General features: G+C 43.9%; 1 protein-coding gene across 1 annotated transcript in view; it reads right to left on the minus strand.

The window, feature by feature from the left end:
• The window catches only part of Gpc4 (glypican 4), a 109,998-nt gene extending 96,203 nt beyond the window's left edge, over positions 1-13,795 (minus strand). Inside the window, exon 1 of the mRNA XM_034485559.1 lies at positions 13,094-13,795. Within this exon, the coding sequence (XP_034341450.1) occupies positions 13,094-13,253 (160 nt within the window). The 5' untranslated portion in view covers positions 13,254-13,795. The remainder of the gene's footprint in view (positions 1-13,093) is intronic.
• Positions 13,796-25,597: the final 11,802 nt, after the last annotated feature.

The following is a 25,597-nucleotide window of genomic DNA, read 5'->3' on the forward strand; positions in this document are numbered from 1 at the left end:
GCACGACTCCTAGAAAATAAGAAGAGACTCATAGGTCTAAAACACTCAAGAAAAACAGTTTTCCTCCGATCCTTTGTAGTCCATAAGCTGCAAGACTCTGAGGCCTGGTGCTAAATTCTCTCTTTCTCACTATTTTGATTTCAATGCCTGCCAGTGAACAGCCAACCCAATAGGGATGGAATCCTCAGCCTAGGTACCCCTTCCTATAAGGAAAAAAGGGCAAGATGTGCATGTCATCTCAGGGTCACCATAAGCTTTCTCCTAAGAGCAGCTTATCTGCAAAAAAAAAAAAAAAATGCTCATTTATGCCTTCTATGCCTTCATTCAACAAATACTGAGTACCTGACAATGTATTAAAGACAGCGAGTGCTGGGCAGTGAACAAAGAGATCAAGTTCTCTGCCCCAAGGTTGGATGGTGATAACACAAAGAAGAAAATGGAGAAGGAGCATGACAAAATCTGTGGATGGGGGAGGGTGAAAGGCATTTTCCTATTTTATATTATAGATAAAGAAAAGCTTCTGTAGTGAGGCAATAAGTGATCAAGCCTGAAATTTGTGAGGGGGTGAGCTATACTCTAGCTACAAGCTAGTCTCAGCACTGAGAAGTACAAAGTCTGGGGATGGAGCCTTAGGGTACATTACTTACCTAGCACAGGTGAGGGCCTAGGATGTGAGATGCAAAGGTCCAACTATTCCTGGGTACTTGAGGAAGATAGTGAAACTTGTGACAACCAAAAGACACCTGACAGGCAGACACCATAGGGCTTCAGAAGCTCTGAGGTTTACTCTGGGGTGGGGGGTATGGGGAGCAACTAGAACCTTTATTTAGATTTGATGTGATTTGGTTTTGTGTATTTACTTGACGATGGTGTACACACCATGATGGACAAGTGGAAAATCAGAGGAATACCTGTGAGAAATGTGTCTCTCCTTCCACCATGTGGGTCCTGGGGAGGAACTCAAAGTCATCAGGCTTGGGGGAAAATGCTGTTAACCTTCGCGCCATCTCACTGTCTCTCACTAGAGCCTTTGGAGCAGAGAAAGTAATGTGACCTGAGTTAAGTGCAAGAAAACAGGAACACACTGAATGCTGTGTTGAAAGCAAGGACACTGGTGATAAACCACTAATGAATCCAAGCAAGAGGTGACAGGCACCAAGATCCGTGTGGCAGTGTTTGAGATCGATCACAAGAAGAGTGCAGGTTCAGGACCCATCTTGAAAACATGGCCCAGCGGTAGGTACCATAGATGACCATCTAAGCAAAAATACATGCCACCTGGTCACTGGAATCTTGGTTCAGACCATAAGAAAAAAAAATGGGTGACCAGAGTCTTGGTTCAGAGCATAAGAAAATGGATACAGACACCTACATGAGAAAGTTCTTTCTTTCTTTTGCCTCTGTACCTGAATAAGAATGTGGCCTTAGAGTGCCAGACTGCTTAATGATCAATTACCTGACCGCCTCCCACAAGAATAGTCTCTCCCAAGGGCATCCAGGCCCAGCGGACCTGAAGCAGCAGAGCAAAGAGAGCAAAGACAGTTAGTACCAAACTGAGGGTAAACAAAGCCAAACATTAACCACATGGCAAGCTGGGGGCATTTCATTCAAGTGCAGTTTAAAATAAACTCATTTTAACCCCCTCCCTGCAATGCCAACAAAAAAGAGAAATCTTTCTATGGAACCAAAGCACTAACCCACTGACTTCCCTGGAGAAGGAGCAACTGTGAAGAACTGTAAAGATATGCCGGTGCGAAGTTTGTCTTGGTTTGCTTTTTTAAACCGTCTTATCAAGGGGAATATTGTATAATTAAAGCAATTTTGACAATAGTAGATAAAAATTTGACTATAAATTGTAAAGAATGTAATGACCGCCTATTCTGACATGCACATGAACACGCGCAGGCACACACACAGACACACACACACACACACAGGGACTTCTGTAAAGTGACTGCCAGAAAAATGACACTCCCACTCAGACTGGACCACTGCAAGTGGGAGCTGCTAACCACATGCTTTCCACTGCTGTCTGCAAGGACAGAGTGCTTTGTTTTTGTCTCTGACTAAACACCAGACTGAACACTCAATGGAGACAAATGTGTGAGAGAATAGAAACAATAAGAAAAGGAGGAAGGAAAACAAAAAAAAAAAACCTCTATGCCAGGGACTTCAGGCTTGCTGGGCCAGGGACTTCAGACTTGCTAGGACTGGTGTCAAGGGGTTGGGGAAACCAAGGGAAGCTCTATAGTGCAAACGCACCTACTTCCAGCCACTGGGGGGGGGGGATGCAAGCTGGATGGTTCAGAATGAAGGCTAGCTGGGAGCAGGGCTGGTGTGAAAGCAATGGTGGTGAGAGATGAGGGCCTGGGTAAGAAGAAGAAGGAAAAGAGCACCTGGTAGGCAGAAGCAAAGCCAGGCAGGCTTCAAAACGCTCATCTGCGAGCCCAGAGCCCAGTGAGTTGCTGCTAGTGCTGCAGCAGACAATGTGAGAAATCTCCTGGGATTACAGCAAACCACATGCAATGCTGTCCTCTCACCCCAGAGCAAACCAAGTAACAGCATCAACACTGGAGGTGGAGAGGAACAAAACACGATAGGCTTTGGGCACCAAGGTCTAGGTAGCTGCAATAAAGTGGAACATGTGGCTTATAAATAGCAGAAGTGGATTGCAAGCTGCCAGGAGGCTAAGAAGTTCAAAATCAAGGTACTGGCATATTCATATTCCATGTCTGGTGAGGGCCCACTTCCTAGTTCACACATGCCAGGCTTCTCACTGATGACTGCCTATAACACATGCTCAAGGAATCTCTCTGAGGCCTTTTAATAGGGACACTAACCCTATTCAAAATGCTCACCTCCCTCCCAAAAGTCCCACTGTCCCAATACCATGAGCATGCGCAGTGTTCAGCTCACAATATATGAACTTGGAGGAAGACAAAAACATTCAAACAGTGCAGGTTGAATGAAAATGCCAGTTCCTAGAATGAGGGGTGAGCTCAGTGATGCAAAGCCCTGGCCTTGTAATTATGTGCATAGCCTTAGGGCTCCACCCTCAGAATCACCCAAAAAAAACCCTAGTCACAGAATTACTATAAAACTTTAATAATTCCTGTACTTTTGGAAACCACAAAACATTTCTCAAGAACCGACCACTGAGCCGGGCAGTGGTGGTGCACGCCTTTAATCCCAGCACTTGGGAGGCAGAGGCAGGCGGATTTCTGAGTTCGAGGCCAGCCTGGTCTACAGAGTGAGTTCCAGGACAGCCAGGACTACACAGAGAAACCCTGTCTTGGAAAAAAACAAAAAACAACAACAACAAAAAAAAAAAAACAACCACTGGGCCACCTGGTATGAGAGAACTGGAGCCCATGGGTCTGGGTCTCTCAGATTGGGTCTAACGGGGCAAAGGGTGCTATCTTTTTTAAAGGCTCAAATAGCTACAGGGTTAAGTATCCTTAACTTGTAACCTTTCTTTTTCTATCATACTTACTTAGTTTGGTGAATGTTTAAAAGACAAACCAATACTCAAATATTTAAACCTCTGAGAGCCAGTTTTCTTGTGTATTGTGACTTTAGGTCAAAATGTTGGTTTCCCAAACTGGGCAGAGCAGGCAATTCATCTAACTTGGATGTTCTAGAGGGCTTACAAGAGAAGCTGGAGAGGGACAAAATCATAAGCCAAACGCTGTTAAGTGGATAAGCCATTACATTAATAGTATACAGTCTTAAACTTATCTTAGGGGTGGGAAGCTGGAGACAGAACTTGGAGCCTTGAACACACTGGCCAAGCACTCTAGCACTGAGCTTTAACCTGGTTTTGATTTTTAAAATAAAAACACGAGCCAGGTAAGATGGCGTGCACACCTGTACTGGCAGCACTGGGGAAGATGGAGACAAGAAGATGGCAAATTGTGGCCATCCTGGGCTACAATCAAAAGACCTGGCTGAGGTGAAAAGGGGAAGGTGAGGGGGAAGTAGAAAGAGAGAAGAGGAAGATGGGGAAGGGAGAGAGACAAAAGGAGCATACTGATTGGTTCACTCACTGGGACCCTGGGTATTCTCAATAGGCAAAAGTACAAATTAACTGAACCCCATGCCCTGTCCCCTGCCACTGCCTTGAAGGCTTTCATTCACTTTCCCAGAACTTCCAGTGGAACTCTCTCAAATGTACTTTTTGAACTTTCACTTCAGAACATATCAAAGCCAAAGGTTCCTGTCCTAAAAAGGATGCTTTGCGGGCTGGAGAGATGGCTCCACAGGGAAGCTGAGCAGTTAAGAGTACATGCTGCTCTCAAGGAGGACAGGTGTCTGTTTCCCAACACCCATGGCAGGTGTCTTACAACCACGAGTTCCATGAGGGGGACAAACACCTCTGGCCTCTGCAAGCATCTACACAGGAACACACATGCCCATAATTTAAATAACAATGTTTTAAAATCTCTTAAAAATTCAAGGGTGCCTCTAGTCTACCATCCTAAAAGGCATCAAAGAGCCCAGATCAACACACTGATTGTGTGTTCAGCTTCTGGGCCACTCACCCAGATTCACCGTAGCCTCTTCACTTCCATCAAATGTCAAGTTTTAGGTTTCTCAAAATAAAAAAAAAAAAAAAAAAAAAAAAAAAGCAGCTTTCTATAACACCCTCTGACCTCCCAGCCAGAACACTTACAACAACTCATCAGCCAAAGGCTAGGAAAGCAGATGTACTTTATCTCCTTCAGGGTAAATGCTATCTCTGTAATCTATCTGCCTCGTTCAGATGTAAACTCAAAAGCCTGATTCCAGTTTTACACCTTTTGGAATCCCCAGAGCCTAGCATACTGCTCCGCTCAATGATTACTGATGAGAAAAGTTCTGCAGGCCTTTGCTCCGAGCAGAATGCACAGGCTTTCTGACAGCTGTGTCCGTCATTTAGCTGTTCCAACAGTTCCCACATTCCCAGCTGTGTTCTGGATGCATGTGCCGAGGAGAAGCCCAGGGATTTGTTGTACTTCTTTTCCTTGATAAGACACTTGAAGAGAATAAACACGTGGCAAAGAGAACATTAAAGTAGGGAATAAAGAGATTTGGGGTTATTTTACCAATAAAGAGAAAGGGAAGAAATATCACCATGCACACTGACATTTATTCAATATATGACAAGAAGGCTGGATTCACCCTAATTCCCTCCAAAGTGCTTTCAATGTCCTTACGTCTCTACTTTCAAAGAGTCAGTGGTTCTGGTTTGTGCTTGGATCTTGAGTTTAAAATATCTTTCCCCACGTTTTTACTAAGCATTCACTTAACCCCAGACTAGCCAAAATTAAAGCAAATATGCATAGCGTTGCAATGAAAGCTTTTACCTGAGCCAATTTCATTGGAAAGTTCAGAATTTCAGAATCACAGCAATTCACAGATGAGATGAACCTTAGACATCATTAATGGCAGTGATTTTTAACTGCAGATAATCATTAAAACACACACACACACAGAGGACTAACACTCCAGTCACTACTGCTGAGTCAGGAGAACTTGAATTAAAGGCCTACTTCAGCTACAGAGTGAGTTCAAGACCAGCCAGGGCAACTTAATGAGACCATCTCAAAACAAAAAAGAAGGCCAACAATATCACTCAGGAGTGGAACACTTTGCCTTGCACAGGAGGTCCTAGTGCCAGACAGAGGGGGAGAGGGAAAGGAAGGAGGGAAGCCAGTGAGCTAAAACATAGCCCCACTTATCAGTGTGCTTTAAAATCTCCCCTAAGTGATGCTATGGTACAATGCGAACTGACAACCACTAATCTAATTCTACATTCTAATACCACCCCAACCCCTCCTTTTCAAAGAAAGAAAATCCTCCTCAAAAGTATCAGAAATTTGTCACAGTTAGGCTAAAGCTCCTCATTCTAAGAAAGCAGGTCCGCTCCGTTTACATCTAAGGCACTAGATTCACTTTACTCCCTCAATTAATTTTCCATCGTTAATAAAACAGCATCCCTACCTATCCCAAAATAGACATTTTAAGGATTCTCAGCTTTGGTATCCCATTGCATAACTTTCTAAAAACCTAAATTATGTATGTCTGTTTCCTAGCGTCCAAATGCTTTTATTGATCGGACTGAGTGACTAATACTAGGGATGGAATCCAGAGCCCTGAGCATGCTAAGCATGTGTTCTATCACTGAACTACACACCCAGCCCTCTCATGATCTTTTTATTTTCCTGGCAAGAAACCATGGGTGATTAATCAGACATGATATGCCTTTAAAGAAACCATATTGCTTCTCCTCTGGAAAGTTGAGCTCCACCTACCTTTTGCACCATCTTGGTAACATGGAGAAATTTTCAATCTACCTCACAAGATTCACCGTCAATTATCTTTTGTCTCACTTAATTTCTAGTTTGTACCTGCCTTGCCATACCTGGTGGACTTCTCCTGCCCTAGCCTCTGTTTTGTGAGAGACGTCTTTTTTCCCTGAAGCAACTTCTTTCACTCTGCCAGTTAGTCATGCCGGGTTCTTTTTTTTTTTTTCTCCTTCCCCCAAGCAGCTGGTCTTTTTGATGTCTGGCACACATTTATCTGGGCTTCCAATAAGATGTTTTTACATAGTTTCCAGGCTTCCTGGAGGTTATATTGACTTTCTTTAACTCTTCCATTCAATTTTCCCCTAATTTCGAACATTTGTTAGAGTTTCTTTTTCAAAAGTTGAATACCTGGCTGATGGATCTCTTTGATTTTTTTCTCTCCCACCAGATTGCTAAATTAAATGCATCAGAACTTAAATATAATATTTCAAATTACCTTCAGGATGGAATCGCTTCGTGAATTCTCTGCACTTTCATGTTCTCCCTAGTAAGCAACAGATGTTTCACTGAGTGGAATTGGAAATGCTGTTACTTGTTCACATTTTAATGTATCTGCTTATTTATATAAAATATTCTGATCCTGTTATTGTTGGTGAATATAAAATTTAGATTTTTGGTAAAAAGCATAACTCATACACTGAACTAGCTTGATGCTCTAGACCTAACATGGTAACGTGCTAATGTGCTCTTCTGAGTATGCAAAATCAGAACCATTTCAGTTAACTGTTCCTAAAACTGTAGCTCAAGGCATAAAGAAATACAGAATTCTGAATCTTTTCTAAAATTTCCTGTAACAGGACCCTGGTGAGATGCCTAACCAGGTACAGGTGCCTATCTGATCACTTGAGTTCAATCCTGGGGACTCACATGGCGGTTAGAAGGGAAGCAACACTCTCAAGCTATCCTGACATTCACAAGCACAACTGACTAGCTCCTCTACCCCAACTTCCTGCCGCTGCCACATATATACACAAATAAACAAATGTAAAATAAATATAAGTACCTATAATGATCAGTTATCAGTTCAATAACTGCACTTACTCCCTCAAAGCAAAACAATCCTCTCAAGATAACATGAACTTATCAAGGAAATTTACTCTCATTTTTTTTCTTAATTTAAGTGTTTAGGTCCAAGATTCCTGAGAGTAGAACAGACCAATGGGATTGTTATATACTATGGAATTATAATGCCATTAGATCACCGGTACCATAGACCCATATGCATGAGATCCTCAGCTAGAACATACTCACTACTGGTGGGCACAGAACCCTTGGAGAGTTCAACAGTGACTCAATGAAAACAGGGTGATTTAAGATACATGGAGCCACAGAAGCTCAACACAGAGGGATGACTGCATCCAAAGCAGCTGACAACAGCCAAATCAAAATGGAAATTGGAGAGGCAGGTAGACTAGTTAAGAACTATTTAAATAGCCTCCCAATAGATCTGTCTGCCTTTATCTCTTGCCTTACCAACTCCTTTTAACTCCAAAGTGTTGCTAATTATCTTTCTAAAACAACATAAACCATGACATTTCCCTCCCTAGGAACCCTCACTGCTCCCCACGATCCAAGAAATAATGTATATTCCTCCTACTATGGACTCTATACTATCTATAACTGCATTTGACATTTTGCCTGTTGAAGAGGTGACTGGATCATCTCCACTACAGTGTGAAGACAGGGCTGCCTAACTTAGATCTCTAGAACTTCCAAAAAAACCAGAGACTGTATCTTCCCATCTTAGCACAACATAGTGCATATTTTATTCTAGCTCAAAGAGGACTTGGGTTCCAACCCTGCTTCTGCCACTCACAATCTATACAACTCTGAATGGCGTTCTTATTTAATTACTGTATTTACTTACTTCTATAGCTATAGAGGTTTCGCCTACGTGTGCCTATGTACAGTGTGTATGGCTGGTGCCCTCGGAGACCAGAAGAGGGCGTTAGAGCCTCTGTGACTGGAATTGCTGATGGTTGGTGCTTGGAATGGAACTCCACACGCTTTTAACTGCTGAGCCATCTATCTCTCCAGCCCCAAGAATGTATTTCTTAATCTTTTCTAATCTCAGTTTCTATGGGTAAATTAAAGGTGATAATTTTTAACTGCATAGATCATAGCTGTGGCCTTTAAATGATACAAAGTCCTTAGCATGGGTCTGAGCCAAAAGAAACTACACAATAGCTATTATAAGGCAAAAAATGTATTTTTGTGAGCATATAGGAACAAGACTTGTGCTACATAAAATAATTAATGTTACTGGGGAACCAGAGGAGGATACTTCAGACTGACTCAGACTAACACTGATGTTCAGAAAACAGAAATCTCCCTTTTTCCTTCCCCAGTGGAGTCTCCAGCTAATCCTGAAATTGCACGCAACCTGATGTGAATCAAATAAAGGTAAAATAGTAATTACACTGAATCAAACATTTTATATTTATACATTCTAAAAGAGATTCAACTGCTAAGCCAGAACTGTTACTAAGTTCTCTTTTTAGCACACCCAGAAGACAGTTGCTTTAACACTGAAGGGACAGGCCCTGGGGTTCAATAAGACCCTCTCAAACGAAACACAGAGAGCCAAACTGATGGTGCCAATGGATTAAAAAAATCACAAGGTCAGTAACAAAATTCAACCCCAGCTGTAGTGCATGCCTTTAACTCTAGCATTTAGGAGGCAGAGGCAGGAAGATCTCTGTAACCAGTGTGGTCTACATAGTGAGTTCTAGGACAGCCAGGACTACATCATCTCAAAATGAAATAAAATAAATGAAATAAAATAAAAATCCAACCCAGCTAAATGGAGGGAAAACACAAATCTTGAAACATACTTTGTCTTATTTACAATAAAATTTCAGTATCTCCCTCCCTCCCTTCCCCTCTGTCCTAATATAGCTTAAGTTATTCCCATAATCCTTTGAGATACATATATGACCATTTTCAAGTATAGGTACATGTTCACAGGTTCTTTGCTCATAAAGATAAACAGAACAGAAACAAAGACTCCAAGATCACAGTGACTGGTACAAAGTTCTCCTTGGCATCATTCTATGTTGCTGTGAAAAGGGACCTTTTACAAATTCAATACTATTTCTAACTAAATGCCACGCTCTTCAAGGCAATTTCAGCATGCTATTAATGTGCTAGTTGTCACATATCCTAATGAAAATGGTTAGGATTTTAGAGAGCAGGGCCTGAGGAGATGCCTCAGGGCTTAAGAGCACTGACTGCTCTCTTCTAGAGGACCCAGGTTCAGTTCCTAGCATCCACAAGGTAGCTAACAACTGTTTGTAACTCCAGTTCCCTCACACAGACATTCATGCAGGCAACACAGCAATGTATATAAGATAAGTCGTTTTAAAACATTTAGATAGCGTATTATTTTATACTAACAAACTACCATTACCTATTTAATACTCTAGTCCCAATCCCTTTTCCTTGTTTGTGTTTTGTTTGTTTGTGCTGGGGATTGAACCTAGGGTCTGGCACATGCTAGTGTTTAGCTTCACCACATTTCTCATCTCACTCACATGGTACTTATCATACTTCTTAGTGAATTCCAAGTATGTGTGAATAGCTTATCTCCCTACTACCAAGCCCGGTGTGGTTTTTTTTTTGGGGGGGAGGGGGTGATCTCCTACCCTTCTTGTTGCTTTTTTGATGCTAAGCATAGAATATTTCATGTAACAGGCACTCCAAAAAAATGGCCAATGAAAGCTATTATAGATGCTTTGTGATCATGGCATCTGGACTGGCCATTATTTGAAAAGTATTGAAGTCAAGCATGTGGGCAATGCAGGCTCTCACTCAAAAACTCTGGCAGTATGATATACTTCCTCCCTGACACCCTCAATAGAACAACATCAAGATTGTCCCAACTATGGTCTATAACTGAGAGCCCTTCAGAAACACCAAATCTGCTCAAAGTCTTTCTAGACCTCTAGAAGGCCAAGTGCAAGGCTATCAAGAATAAAACTTCAACTAGTGGGGTTTATCTCAGGGGTAAGAGTGCTTTGCTTGCCTAGCATGTACAAAGCCCCAGCTAGGTTCAATCCTCATCATTCTTCCCAAACAAAACAAAACATTAAACCTGGATTAGCCTAGGTTTCAGTGAACTAGTCCAGTAGACATTGCAACCTGCTGCCTGTGAAATCATTTTTTTAGCTTTGAAGAAAATACATACTTCTCCCAAGTGAAGTGCTAGGCAACTAATTTCATTCAGATCTAGCTTTATGCTAAGTCATTCCATTGACTTCCTCAGAACTGTCTCCCCAAATGGCCAAAATTATCAAAGGATAGTCCACAGGAGATGAGGCTAACGTGAGCAACTGGGGAGGCTGGGTGATAGTAAGATTACTCTGCTTCTATACCAGCCATCTGAAGGTATTTTCTGGGGTCTGTCTGTGTTGTGATAGTGTCCTAGACTCAAATGAATGCCTCTTACACTCCACATTTTTGAGCCATTCAGTCATGCATTTTTGTTATTGTTGAAAGTGGTGCGAAATTGCACTGCATGAGCTAAAGTCCTTGGTGGTCTTCCAAGGATTCCAGCTAAAAAGGCACTTCCTTTGTTCCTCAGGAGAATGCGGTCCAGTAGGTCACTGAAAGGGGGAAATAAAAGCAGCAGCCCTGGGAGGGAGATGAAGGACAAGACAAAAAGAATAAAATGTTTTGGGTGTGAGCACATTAGCTTCCATTTCCTGCTGCTGGAAACTAATAACTCCCTATCTTTTTTTGGGGGGGGGGGGCAGATAGACATTTATGCAAAGATGTATCTCAGGTATCTTCCAGTGCCCATGACAATCAAGGGGAACACCCAGTGTCCCTGACCACCTTTCTAACTTCCTTTGCCATTAGATGTTGGCTAGGGAAGATGTCCTGCCATCTGTAGAGACTACACACCACAAACCTGAAGGACCTGGGGATGGTGATTTCATAGCCCACTGCCAAAATGCCTCTAGTCTATCTCAGAGGCACATATATTACTCGCACAAGCAGATGGAAACTTGTCACTGTCCCATTAAGTGCATAGCTGCATGCCTCCTTTCAGAATGTGAGAATGACAACTGTAACCTTCACGCCAATCATCTCTGAAGCACCCAGGCCCAAACTGTGCAGGGCACAAAAGACCTCAGGTCTGACCTGCAGAGCCCCCAAGCTTCTGCGGCTGCTGGTTCAATTCCCTTTTACTGGCAGCAGGAGGAAGAGGGAAAAGAAAGGGGGCTTTTCAGAGCTCTACAACCAATAAAATCAAGAGGCTGGGAGGACATACTTGAGTTCCCAAAGACAGGCAGCTGAAGGGCAGACAGCCTTTCATCAGTAACGTGTGAGTTACTTGACAACTGCCAAGGTGCAGTGGCCGCCTGGGCTACTACCAACAATTTCTTCAGTTCTATTTCTAGACGGAGGCCGATTACACTCTGAAAGTGCCCAGCAACTTCCCTCAATTACTTTTGTAATTTATATGTAATTGATGACTGCACTTAATCTCCAAGGTTATTAATAGCCCTTCCAAAAGATGACCCCCAAGTCTTCTTAAGCCTTTGGAAGTGCCTGGTTAAAATTACAGTATTTCCTTTGCTGGCTGCTGGCCCCCTGCCTGCCCCACCCGGGCAACCAGTACAGCTAGGCAAAGGCGCACTCTGCACACTTCCATGAAAGGTTCGGAATGGAGATTTGGCCTTAGGGGCTCGAGTCTCTAACTCCTCCGTTAGGTTAAGCTGGCCAAAAGCCAGTTAGATTCGTGGCTCCTTCTGAGCCCCCGGGGTGAACAAGCTACCTGTGCCGCTTCGGCCGCCAGCCCGCAGGGCTGTGCGCAACAGTTGGCGGCTTCAAAAAATCGAGTACAACAGGGAAGGAGGACTCGCCCAGGCACCGCCACTGGGAGACCTCGCGAGCAGGAGGGGAGGACGTACCTGATGCTGCCTCCCCAATGCTCCAGGGGGAGTTCCCCAAATACCGTACGCACCACCCCCAGCAACCCCCCAGTACTGAAATCCGGTGAACTTTTTCAGAGGCAAAGCCATCTTCATTTGCATAACCATCTCCAAACCGAGATTTAGGTTTCCTGTAATCAGTCCTTTCAAAGGTCTGTAATTGAAAGTGCAATTAACCCTTAAAATGAGGTGAGAAAAGAGAAAAGGAAGGGAAATACCCTTTTTATCCAACACCTTCCGGAAAGCTGGAGACTTCCCAAAAGTCGGGATTTGAAGGAGTAAGGAGTAAAGCGTTCGCTTTCTAAAGGTGACTTCTAAAGCCCCTGCAGCTCCTAAAAACTAATCCGTGTCTGCGATGGAAGAGAGGCGGGGAGAGGGGTTTTAGGAGACCGTCAATGAGCGGCTCATTCAAGTCGCACGTTTTGCGCCCCTAGGAATCTACAAACTCCAGGAGGTTCCCCACCCCGCCCCCACTCGGCCTCGTCGTCACCCACACAACAAAGCGGGGAACACAGTAAGGAATTCAACCCGGAAAAGGCAAGAGAGCCCATGCCAAGCACTTTGAGGGCCAGAGTCCCTAGTGGCTTCCCGGGAGTGAGAGGGCTTGGGTGGGGGGCAGTAGCAGGGGACCTAAGTGGCACTGAATAAACGGCGGCGCCCCCTCACTCGCAGTGCCCGCTCAAAGCCGGGGCTGGCTCCTGCCTGCCGGTTTCTCCCTCTAGGCTACCTGGTGCGGCGTGGGGGGCCGCCCCTTTTCCCCGGGTGCCCACCGCTCGGTAATGGGGGGAGTGTAGGATTCCCACCTACCGTTGATCTCATAGAGGGGGGCATCGTTCTTGTTGAAGCCTTTGGACACGTAGAGACGTCGCACTTCCGAGCAACTTTTCGACTTGGGCTCCACAGCCAGCAATGAGGCGCTGAGCGCGGCCAGGGTGCAGAGAAGCGCGAGCAAGCCTAACCGTGCCATGGTGCGGACCCTGACCGATGCGCTCCCACCTTTAGGGGACAGAATGAGACCGGATGGGAAGCAGCGCTGCGGAGCGGGCGGAGAGGCGCGGAGTCAACACTCACGAGTGGAGCGAGAGCCGGGGAGTTGGAGTTGGTAGTGAAGAAGGAGGAGGAGGGCAGGAGGAGGAGACGCGGGCGAAAAGTGGAGCTGGGCCTCGCGTCAGGCAACGGTCCCCAGTGCCAGGCGCCCAGCCAGGGTGGGGTACAAGGAAAAGGGCGTGGAATGGGCGCGGGACCCAAGGGACTAAGGAGAGGATCGGTGACCTCGGGGCTCCAAAGGCTAGAGGACCCGGGCCAGTTAGCCAGGGGCAAAGGGGCTCAGGGAAGGAAGAGAAGGTGGCAGGCGTCGCAGGAGAGCAGAGTGTGGGCGGCGTCGGCGGGTGATCGCTGGCGCGGGGCTCCAGCTACCCGGCGCTGCTCCGCTCACCCAGCTCGGCTCAGCTCACTGCCCTCGGCCGCGCGGCTGTGCCCTTCTCAGCTCTGCTGCTGATTGACTGGCCCGGCTCGCACAGCGAGGCTCCGCAAACTTGGCCAAGCGGGGCGGCCCTAGGGAGGGAGGGAGGGGGCGGGCATGGGGAGGGGGGGGGCGAGCCCGAGACAGGCGGGAGCACGCAGGGCCGGGCCGGGAGAAAACCTGGAAGCTGGGTTGGATCCGGAGCCGGCCAAATCCACTTCCTAGGGGGCCCGCACGGGGCGCGCGGCGCTCCCTCTTGCGACACGCCCTGCTGGGCTCCTCCCTCCTGCCCTCCTCTTCAGAGGCGGGGAACCTGCCCCCCCCACCCCCGCCACCCCTCTCCTGGCCAAGAGAGGAAAGGGCAGTTTCTTCCCGCTTAAGGGGCCAAGTTTCAAGAGATCCTAGTGGCCTGGGTCTTGGGGCCTTGAGCCCTGTCTGAGACAGAAGCCTTTCCCCACAGCCACTTGACAGGCTATCCCCGTGGGCCAGAACAGTACTGAGCCCTTCAACCCCAATACCAGCCTCGCTGCTGCTACCCAACATCCAGGGTCACTTCTAACCAGCACCTGGGCGAGGAAGGCACCCACTTACATTACTAGCATTGTTTTGATCCAAATAGCGCGGGTTGGAACTCAACAGCTGGGCTGAGAGACTCACCTGGCCTCCCTTGACCTGCAGCCCATCACACGGGTGTTCCCCTAAGAGCACAAGCTAGTCCCTAACTCCAGCAATCATTTTCTCAGCCTGCTTCATCCCCACACAGTGTTCAACTCACGCTCACACCCTACGTCCTGCGATAAATATAAACGAACTCTGAAACTGACCAGAAAAAAAAAATCACTGAACCTCGAGGAGATGGAGCTAAATCAAGGTTGCTCAGAAAAACTTCTGGCCCCACACTGCCCTGTGTAGAGTATAAGAATTGACACCTGGCAGAAAGAAAGAAACGCTGAAAGCTAGCACTCACCTAAGGTGAACGTGTCCAAAGTACCAGGACTCTTGAATGGAAGACCTTAGTGGTGGCAGGGAATGACAGCCCAGGATCTCCAGTCCTTCCCGATCTACAGTTAGCCACAAGAAAACTGGGAATGGGTGAGTCTTCCCACCTTCCAAGCTTTGTCAGATTCCATTAATGAGTGTTTTTGAAGCTCCCAGGGCTCCTTTAATGAAGGGAACCGTGCAGATTGTGAACTTGTCATTACTGTTGTTATTGTTACAATCTGCTTTAAGAGCTTAGGGTGAGAAGTGCCTCAGACACCTCGGGAGTGTGCTGGGAACTGGGCAGATGAAAAGGGCTGGAGCTTATTATTTGGCTAGACTCTCAATTCCCATAAAATTACATAGGGTGAAGATACGAACCATCATTACAATTATCGCCCTCAGAGGGTTTGTGGAGACTTCCACCACTGTTCTTTGCAAACTGTGTTGACATGGTCGACTGTGAAGAGCCATAGAAAGTTGTGAGGCTGTTTTGAATGCCCGCTGCAGACCCCTGTTCTGTAGAGCAGTAGCGTGAACAGACACATTGTGACCTGTCTGTAACTGGGACTTCCAATTTCTTTTCTGTTTGTTTGTTTTTGTGGTAGGGTTTCTCCCTCTGTGTAGCCCTGGCTGTTCTGGAAATCACTCTGTATATCAATCAGGCTGGCCTTGAACTCAGCTATCCACTGGACTCTGGCTCCCAAGTGCTGAAATTTAAGGCCTGTGCCACCACACCCAGCTGGGACTTAGAATTTTTGATGTCTGGCAACACATTTAATTTATGCAAGCTTAGCTCCATTGAATTCCCTGTCATCTTCAAGGAACCTTTGAATAATCCAGGTAATCCTTAAACTGCGGAACTGTGAGGTCCTCCTGGCACTGCTAGCACTTAACACAGCACTCTAACATTCATTGATGCATACATAAAGGTATTCTTCAGCAAGGGAAATATGATCTGAGATTCTACCAACATTAATAGTAAAATGAAATTCCAAACTGCAGGAAGATCAAGAGTTCAAGACCAGCCTCAGAGATATAAGGAATTCGTGGCTAGCCTGGGCTACATATGACCCTCTTTCAAAATAAAGGAAAATAAAATAAAACTCTGTGGCAATAAAATAGAAAGGGATTTTCCTAACATATAAAAGGGCCACATTGGAACATTGCCTCCCACAGCAAGAGGAACTCATTTTTGCCCCCCTCAAGTCATTGATGCTCTTCCTCTTGGTGTATTATTAACCAAAACTTGAGTCTTTTCTACCAGAAATAATAACCTCTGGCTACAGGCAGATCTGGACAAGTCTGAACTTTACCAGGGAAGGCAGGAACCCCAAGCCCTGCTCAGAGGCGGCTCCCACTTCAAAGCCTCCTTTCATTTAAATACAAACAGGGTGAACAACTGGCAATCTATGAAACAAATATCACCCAGATGGAAGCTTTTCAGATGGCCCTTGCTCCTGATGCTCTCCCCTCCCCACCCCGGCTCGCTAAATGAGGCTGGAGATGCACCTACAGCAGGATAAGTCCTCCAGCCTTTTGGAGGAAGGCACAGTGGAAGACTTTTCAAACTGGTATACCTCACGTGACTTTGGCTTGGTTTTCACTTTTGTTTTTTATTATGGTAAGAACTACATAAATTTTGCCATTTTAGCCATATATAAATATATGAAATTGAGGGCCGAGGAATTTGCTCAGTTGTTAAAGTGTTTGCCAAGTATGAGAATCTTGAGTTCAGTATCCAGAACCAGTTTTTTTAAAAAGCCCTGTGTAGGATGGGGTGTGGTGACACATGCTTTTAATCCCAGCTCTAGGGAAGTAGGGGCTGAAGGATATCTGAGTTCCCTCAAGGTTATCCTAGTGTGAGAAGCTAGTTCCAGGACAGCCAATGCTGTTACGGAGAGCAAACCCTGTCTTGAAAAACAAAAACACAAAATAAAACAAAAATTCTCCAGTCTAGAGGTTCTCATTTGTAACCCCAATGCTAGGGAGGATGCTTGGCTCCTTGGCCAACCAGATTAGGCAAATTGGTTAGCTCTAGGTCCCACTAGGAGATACACACAAAGCAAACCTCCAGAGGACTAACACCCAAAGTTAACATCTGACCTCCACATGCATCTCTGCACATGTACAAATACATACAGATGACACAAATAAAATACACAATCCAGCGACATTTAAAATAATCTAACATTGTTCAGTGTCACCGGTAGTTCCAGAACATTTTCATTTTTCCAAAAGCAATCCACACACTCATAAATACTCCATTTTCCCACTCTAGACCCTAAAAGCCACCAAATCTGCTCAGTTTCTAGAGTTTCGCCTAGTCTGGAAATTTTGTCTAAAGAGAATGACACAACGTGGGGGCTTTTTGTCTGGCTATCTTCATTCAGCATCAAGTTCTCAATATCTATGTGGTAACATATTTTAGCCTTTCCTTCCTTTTTAAGGATGAATAATATTCTATCACACAGGCATACCACAATGTGATGCTATAGTACCTTACACTTAAGAGTATATCCTCATACCTGAAAAAACATGTAGGTATTTCTAGGGGGCTTAGGATATAACTCAGTGATAGAATACAAGCTTAATGCACCCAGGGCAATGATCCAACTCCTAGCATCCCTTCAAACACCAAGGACATTTTGAATTTTGTGTCATTATTTGAGTTCACCCGCTTACAATGTCACACTCGCACATGTGCACGCACACACACACACACACACACACACACACACACACCACACGCACACTATACTTTGAGCATATCTCCTTTTATTGAATTCCTCTCCCGCTGAACTTTTTCTTCTCAGAAAGTTCCTCTCCTGCTTTGATTTCTCTTGTGGCATGCGGTATGTGTGTGTGTGTCCCACTGCATTTAATTACGGGTGCCTGCATGAGCATAGGTAGGGATTATGAGCCTAGCTTCTGACATTCCTAGGAGACACAGTCTCACAGCAAAGTCTTTGGATTTCTTTTTAAAAGAGACAAGGAAACCAAGTCCCAGACAGGTTATATAGCTTATTCATGGCCAGAGATCTTTGAGTAGCTGAACCACCAAGACTGAAATCTAAGCCTCTGTCATAATCCCATACTTCATTGTCAGAAAATACAGTGCTCTGGGGCTTGTTTAGGATCAGTAGTAAAAGTGTAACTTCCCTGGATTCTGTAGAATTATCTTTGCTTCAGATTAATAACTGAGCCTGACACTCATACAATAGTGCTTAAATAAGCAGCTAGTGCTTAGTTCTAAGGGGCGGGAAGATGTATAAACCTAGGCTGGCTTAGACAGAATGCACTTATAGCATGCCTGGTTTTCTCAGATGAGGGGTGTCTTAGTTAGGGTTTTAGTGCTGTGAACAGACACGATGACCAAGGTAACTCTTATAAAGACAACATTTAATTGGGGCTGGCTTATAGGTTCAGAGGTTCAGTCCATTATCATCAAGGTGGGAAAAAGGTAGCATCCAGGCAGGCATGGTGCAGGAGAAGCTAAGAATTCTACATCTTCATCTGAAGGCTGCTAGCAGAATACTTACTTCCAGGCAGCCAGGATGAGGGTCTCAAAGCCCATGCCTACAATGTCATGCGTACTCCAACAAGGCCACACCTCCTAATAGTGCTACTCCTTGGGCCAAGCATATTCAAGCCATCACAAAGGAGTCTCTCATCTAATGGGGTTGGGACACATGCACAAGGAATGAAGAACACATTGTGCTGTCCTCCAAACAAAGAGACTAAGTTAAATCAGGTCCTTTTGACCAATGGGTGAGTTCCCCACACTGTCGAATACAAAGATATGAAGAAAGCAGATTCCTTTCCTAATTATGCTAAGTTGTTGCACCCTTACTGGATTCATCCTATGTATATATTGTCATTCTTCTCCATTCCATGGACAGTTCTCTCTGATTCATTCTTCAGAAAGCCTGCCTGGGGAACTCCAAGCAGAATTAGCAGTAGTTTCTGTCTCTAGATCTTCAATGCAAGAAACCTTGCGTTGGCAACCTTGTCCCTCTACAGAATCCATACTGTCTGAGAATTCTTCCCCTTAGCACTGGAAGCTATTCTAAATTGAGCATTTCCCCCAGGGAACTAAAAGACCTCTATTTGAAATCTTCTGGTTTTCAAAGTGAGCAACTACTTCAGAATTGGTAAAAGTTTGTTTGGACAGGACTGGGAATATAGTTCAGTTGATAGAGTGGAGCCCTGTGTCCAAATTTTAGCACCCCATTGAATTGAATTTCAAGTCCTGTAATCCTAGGACTTGAAAATTAGAGACAGGAGGGAGGATCAGAAGTTCAAGATCATCCTTGGCTACAAAATGATTTCCAGGCCAGTCTGCACTGTATGAGACTCTAAACTATTTTTTAAATTGGTTGGACAAACTCAACATGTTCTCATACCAAATTTCACCCAATAGCTCTTGTTGTCCCCTGCTTCTTCACCTTTTTTTTTTTTTTTAAAAGAACTATTGGTTTATTTTATGTATAGAAGTACACTGTCTTCAGACACACCAGAAGAGGGTGTTAGATTCTATTATAGATGGTTGTGAGCCACCATGTGGTTGCTGGGAATTGAACTCAGGACCTCTGGAAGAGCAGTCAGTGCTCTTAACCACTGAGCCATTTCTCCAGCTCCCTTCTTCACCTTTTCAATCAAGCAAGCTATACTATGTGATTACCTATTGTATACAAAGATTGATTCTAGGGCTTGGAATGTAGGGTAGTGATGAAGAATTTACTTAGAGTATGTGAGACTTTGCCTTCTTCCCCAACACTATAGACATTTTTTTAAAATGTGATCTAGGAACTAGGGTTGTATCTCAGTTAATAAAGTGCTTGCCTGGTATGCAAAAAGCCCGAAGTTCAATTCCTGGCAAAACACACACACACACACACACACACACACACACACACACACACACACATACACACACACACACACACACACACACACACACACACACACAGGATGTCATAGTGTATGCCAATAAGCCCATGTGAAAGAAGAAAGAGCAAGAAGTTCAAAGTCATCTTGGCTACATAGAAAGTTCAAGGTCAGTCTTGATAGCTAATGATGAGATAATCAAACATTTTTAAACAAACTAATAAATAACTAACACTTTAGTTCTGTAAAGAATTTGGATACTCAGAAGATCAATGGCCTTAACTTATGAGTAAGAATAAGGCCACCAGGCAGTGGTGGCACACGCCTTTAGTCCCAGCACTTGGGAGGCAGAGGCAGGCGGATTTCTAAGTTCGAGGCCAGCCTGGTCTACAGAGTGAGTTCCAGGCAGCCAAGGCTACACACCTTGTCTTAACACCCCCCCCCCCCAAAAAAAAGAATAAGGCCTATATCTAAATGGAGACAGCCATCTCAATTTTCTCTTTTTGCATGTTGGTGGCTGTCCTTAATCCTTTGGAATTGAAACCAGTTCAGAAGTAGTGGGCCTATGGTACTGTATGAAATTGGTTCTAGGTTCTCCTATAGCAAAGCAGATAATTTACGCTGTGATACTTTCACTCTCCAGGGGTTTCAAGGCACTGAGGGACACCCTCCCCCAACTGGACTTTATGGAATCTGCTTCTCTGCAGTAACAATCAAGAAACTGACAAAGACAAAGCTCACTGAGAAAGCAACAGAAGGCCTTAAATGGCTGCAAGAAACTTCTTAATGGGGTGCCTGTGTAATCTAACAGGTTTGTGAGCCTGAACTTCAAACCTGAGAGGTTGCCATGAATTTCTTCACCTTTTTTTCTCCCCACCTCCCTTCATCAGCACCACCATCCTCCTCAGCCTTTATGTGAAGAGACAATATGCATTTTTTAAGAAGACCCAGCGGGAAGCAGGCATTTCTATTCCAAAGACATAGCACAGATAAAAAGAGTTGGAGAGCAGGTCAGACATACTTTGACATTTGTCATTTTTTTTTGAGCCACTGATGAGCAATGTCTGCAGAACTGCCATCGTTCCTGCCACACTCTAACAATAACGCATTCAAATGAGCCAGAGACTGAAACCTGCACGCACATTCCTCCCTGGCAGAGAATGGAATCCAAGACATGCAGCACAGGGGGAGCAGCTTTTCCCATGTCCCTCCATGCTAACAGATGCAAGCTTTTCTCAATTAGACTGGCTTTCTATGATCACCATAACAGGTATTTTCTTAGTAGTTCACAGAAGACCTGGAACATTCTGCCAGACACAAGGACTTTGAAGATGAGGGGGTTTTTTGTACCCCTCCATATCCACAACCTCCAAGAAAGTCCTGGTTTGCTTCCTTTGATTTCAGAGATTTTTTTTTCTTTTGCGTTCTTTCCTTTTTGTTTGTTTGCGTTTTGTTTTTGCATTTCAAGACAGGGTTTCTCTGTGTAGCTCTGTCTGAACTCAAAGATTTGCCTGCCTCTGCCTCCCAAGTGCTGGGATTAAAGGTATGCACCATCACTGACTGGCAATTTTAGGATTTATTTTAAAAGTTGCATTAAGAAAAAAAAATTATTAGGACCCAAGGATGTGGCTCAGTTGGTAGTACTTCCCTAGCATGCATAAAGCCCTGGGCTCATGCATTACCGGCAAGTGCCACCACGCCTGGCAAACTCAGTACCACATAACCAGGTGTGGTGTCTTGTACCTGCAAACCTAGCATTGTGGTGGGAGACATGGGAGTACCACCAGTTCAGTATCATCTATGGCTACATAGTACGTTTGAAGCCAGCCTGGTCTACGTGAGACTCTGTCTCAAAAATATAAACTAAATAAATAACTACATTTTTGTTTGGTTGGGTTTTTTTTTTTTTTGGGGGGGGGGTTGTTTTCCTGTTTCCAAGACAGAATTTCTCCATGTAACAGCCCTGGCTCTCCTAGAACACTCTTTGTAGACCTGGCAGGCCTGGAACTCACAGAAATCTGCCTGCCTTTGACTCCTGAGTGCTGGGATTAAAGGCATGCACCAATATGCCTGGCTATAAATACTTTTTCAAAACCAGCATATTAGGGAGCAAACTGTAGGGGATTGTGTGTATGAGCTGCATCCCTGCCCTTAAATAATCTACTCTAATTTATGTTTCCTGCCTTTTTCCAATTTAAGTGTGAATCGATTTGGATCCACTTGTCTCTTTGTGCTTGGCTGGCGACAGAACCTAGGGACTTAGACATGCTAAGTATGCTACAGCTACGTCCCCTTCCACACACAAGCTTTTTGAAATTTGACTTTGAGACCTGATCTTGCTAAATTACCCACACTGACCACAAACTTGAACACTCTTGCCTCAGCCTTCTGAGTGGCTGGGATTACCGGCAAGTGCCACCACGCCTGGCAAACTACTTGCCTTCCCTAAAAAAAAAAAAAAATTACAAGTGATATGATTTTGAAAAGGAGCTCAGTTTAGTCAATATTTTACTTACTTTGAAGAAAGAAATGTGAGGAAACCCTCTGGGGTTCTAGAAATGTTCTACAGTTTTGATTCAAGTGGTAGTTTCCTGGGTACATACATATGTAAAAATTTGTCACTTTGGATTTGTGCATGTCACCATATGCATGGCATGCCTTAATACCAAATGGGGAAATACAGCAAAACATGATTATGTTGTACATGTACATATGTATCCACAATCTGTAATTTATCCTTTAAACTACTGATTATATTATTAAATCGTTTGAGGATTGTTTTGTAATTTATGACTGCATATCAGATTTAATCACCTGAAGCTGCATTTGCATGTATGTGTATACATATGTGCATATAGGTTCAAATATACATGCTTATATGAAACCTACTAATCACATGCTTTTGTGCATATGTGTCTCTGTGTGTGTGTGTGTGTGTGTGTGTGTATGTGTACACATTCACATATATGTTTAAGTGACCATACCTGTCCTGGTAAAGAGCTCTTGTTTTTCTTGCTTGCTTTTTTTCTCATGTTTTGTTTTGGCTCTTACTCCTTTTTTTTGTTTGTTTGTTTGTTTGTTTTTGTTTTGTTTTGTTTTGTTTTTTGATTTTTATTTTTTGAGGCAGGGTTTCTCTGTGTAGCCCTGGCTGTCCTGGAACTCACTCTGTAGACCAGGCTGTCCTGGAACTCAGAAATCTGCCTGCCTCTGCCTCCCAAGTGCTGGGACTAAAGGCGTGCGCCACCACTGCCCAGCTTGGTTCTTATTCCTTATATCTCAACTAAAACAAACTTTATACTTAGCTTTAAATGTTTATCAATTACTGCAAAATTCATGGTTTCGAGACCTTCAAATGGGTTTGAGGAGAAGTCAGAGGTAAGTTATCAAGATCTGCCCAGAATATCCAGGAGCTGGCAAGATAACCATATCTAGGAAAAAGTTAAAAATGAAAAATGGGAAGCAATTATAGAGACAGAAACTTCATGGCATTCAAACAGGGCCATTACCAGTTACAGAGTCACAAGTGAAGAACCACATGGAAACTAAGCAAGTGCAAGACTCAGGTGGGAACTGGCAAGGAAAGAGGATCAGGAATTCAAGGTCAACTTCAGCTAAATAGTGAATTCAAGGCCAGCCTGGGGTACATGAGACCCTGTCTCAAGAACTAATAACAAATTCTATTGAGAGCCCTAACCTCTCTTTACTATTCAGGAGAAACTAGGTACCTGATTGTCATGCTTAAAATGAATAAGTTGGGCTGAGCCTGGTGGTACATGCCTGCAATCTCAACTACTCAGGAGGCTGAGGGAGAAAGATAACAAATTTGAGGTTGGCCTTAGATGTATATTAAGTTCTAGGCCAGTGTTGCCAATTTGGAATGCCTCTAATCTTAACACATCTGTTGTGTGACAAAACTTCCTGAGGAGACACAACACACCCGTATACTCCCTAGATATGGAGCCCATGACAGACCAAAAAGGGGATACCACCAAAGTCCAACACACATGTGTACTCACCCCAAATAGGGAATCCATGAGAGAACAAAAAGGGAAAGTACAGATATCATCCAAGTCCAACCAATTAGTTTTAGTTTTAGTTTTATTAGGATTCTTTACAGGCGAAAGGGGAGGGGTTACATACAGAACAGCTGCATCACCAAAGCCCACCCCAGCATGGGTGACAGCTCACAAAGCTGGGAACCTGGCGCTCACTGCACAGCCTGCGAGCTGCTCAATAGGTTGAGGAGTGTCCTTTCCAAGTGACTCAGTTGGTCTAAACCTACTACAGGCAGTTTGGCTACTTCCTGCTGCTTCCAAAAAGCTTGGCTTGTGAGAATCTTTGCAAGCTTGGCTTGTTTACTCTTAAGGAAGAAGGGGCCTAGTGAATCTGGTCAGTTTCAGGGACTTCCTGATACTATTTTAAGTTGTTTGTTTGACTTCTTCCTGAAGAAGCTTCCCTATAGGATAAAATGCTTCAGTCTCATAGAAAACCACTAAACAACATCGACTCTAAGATTCTAAAAACAGATAATGTTTGTTGGGGATTGGAACCACTTTAAACTTCAGTGGTGTAGCCACTAGTAAATTACTTATGCCCTGGTAAATAACTTCTCACTCATGCAACTCTAATGAAACTTTTTTTTTTTAGACATCAAAGTAGAAGAGGGGCTAGCAGGAGCAGGATGGAGACAAAAGAGGGTAATGGCAGTTGATATAATTAAAAAATATTGTATACATGTATGAAAATATGATTTTGAAGCCCGTTATAATGATATGTGCTAATAAAATATTGCTCGATTGTAGTCTATTTACCTAGCATATATAAATCCACAACAAGTACTGCAAAAAAATAGAACAAATTAAAATTAATAGCAATATGTTAGGACAGTCATCTACTCTGACCTGGATACTATAAGCTGTTCTATTCTATGTTGTTATTACATGAGCTGGCCTTGAGTTTATTATTTAGTTCAAGCTGATCTTGAATTTCTCTAGCCTCTGCATCTGTAGCGCTAAGATGTCAGGCTTACAGCACACCTGGCTTAGTGGTTGCAGTTTGACTGCCCAGTGCTGGTTCAGCTCCTTGTTCCTTTGAGGCTGGTAGAAGTAGTTGTTATCTGACCCCAGATAATCTCTTACCTATGTACTTCTCCAAAATATTTTTGTATAATCTTTTGAGTGCTCCCTGTAGGTTACGCAATTTCTGTGGCAACTCCATGAACTGGTCATCCACATTTCATAGATAAGGAAACAAACTAGTTTCCTTATCTATATCTCATGTCCAGGGGCCCAGACAGCCACTAGTTGGGCCAAGATTACCACGCAGTGCTGCTACTGAAGCCTTTGTTCTGACCACTGTGCACTATAGAATCTTATAATAGCCGTGTGTGTGTGTGTGTGTGTGTGTGTGTGTGTGTGTGTGTGTAGGAGATTTTTTTTAAGACTCTGATTGTTTGGGTTGTTTTTGTTTTACAGTGTAAAGATGGAACTCATGGCTTTATGCATATTTGACAAGAGGTCGAACACTGAATTATACCTCTACTCCTATGTTATTTCCCATAAATGCCATGATATAGTTTAAATAATTACAGCAATATACCATAATAAAATTTATGTAAATGTATTTGATCTTGAAATGTCTTTTAACCTGAAAAATATTTATAATTATTTATTACTATTATTGCTGTGTATGGATGGGGGCTCATAAGGAGTGCATATGTATCACAGCACACATGTGGTGATCAGAGGGCAGCTTCCAAGAGTTTCTTCCACTATGTGTTCTAGGGATTGAACAGGCTTGTGCAGAAAGTACTTGGACCAAATGAGCCATCCTACCTGCCCTCAAAATGTCTTATTGGACCATATTCACCCTTGTGATAATGCTTGGTGATGCAGTGCCTATGTGGCGAGGTGAATAATGCAGTGATGGTCATGTTATGTGGTCTTAGGTATTGTTCAACTTCTCCATCTATCTATCTATCT

Source organism: Arvicanthis niloticus, chromosome X (genome assembly GCF_011762505.2).
Source record: "Arvicanthis niloticus isolate mArvNil1 chromosome X, mArvNil1.pat.X, whole genome shotgun sequence".
NCBI classification, from domain to species: Eukaryota; Metazoa; Chordata; class Mammalia; order Rodentia; family Muridae; genus Arvicanthis; species Arvicanthis niloticus.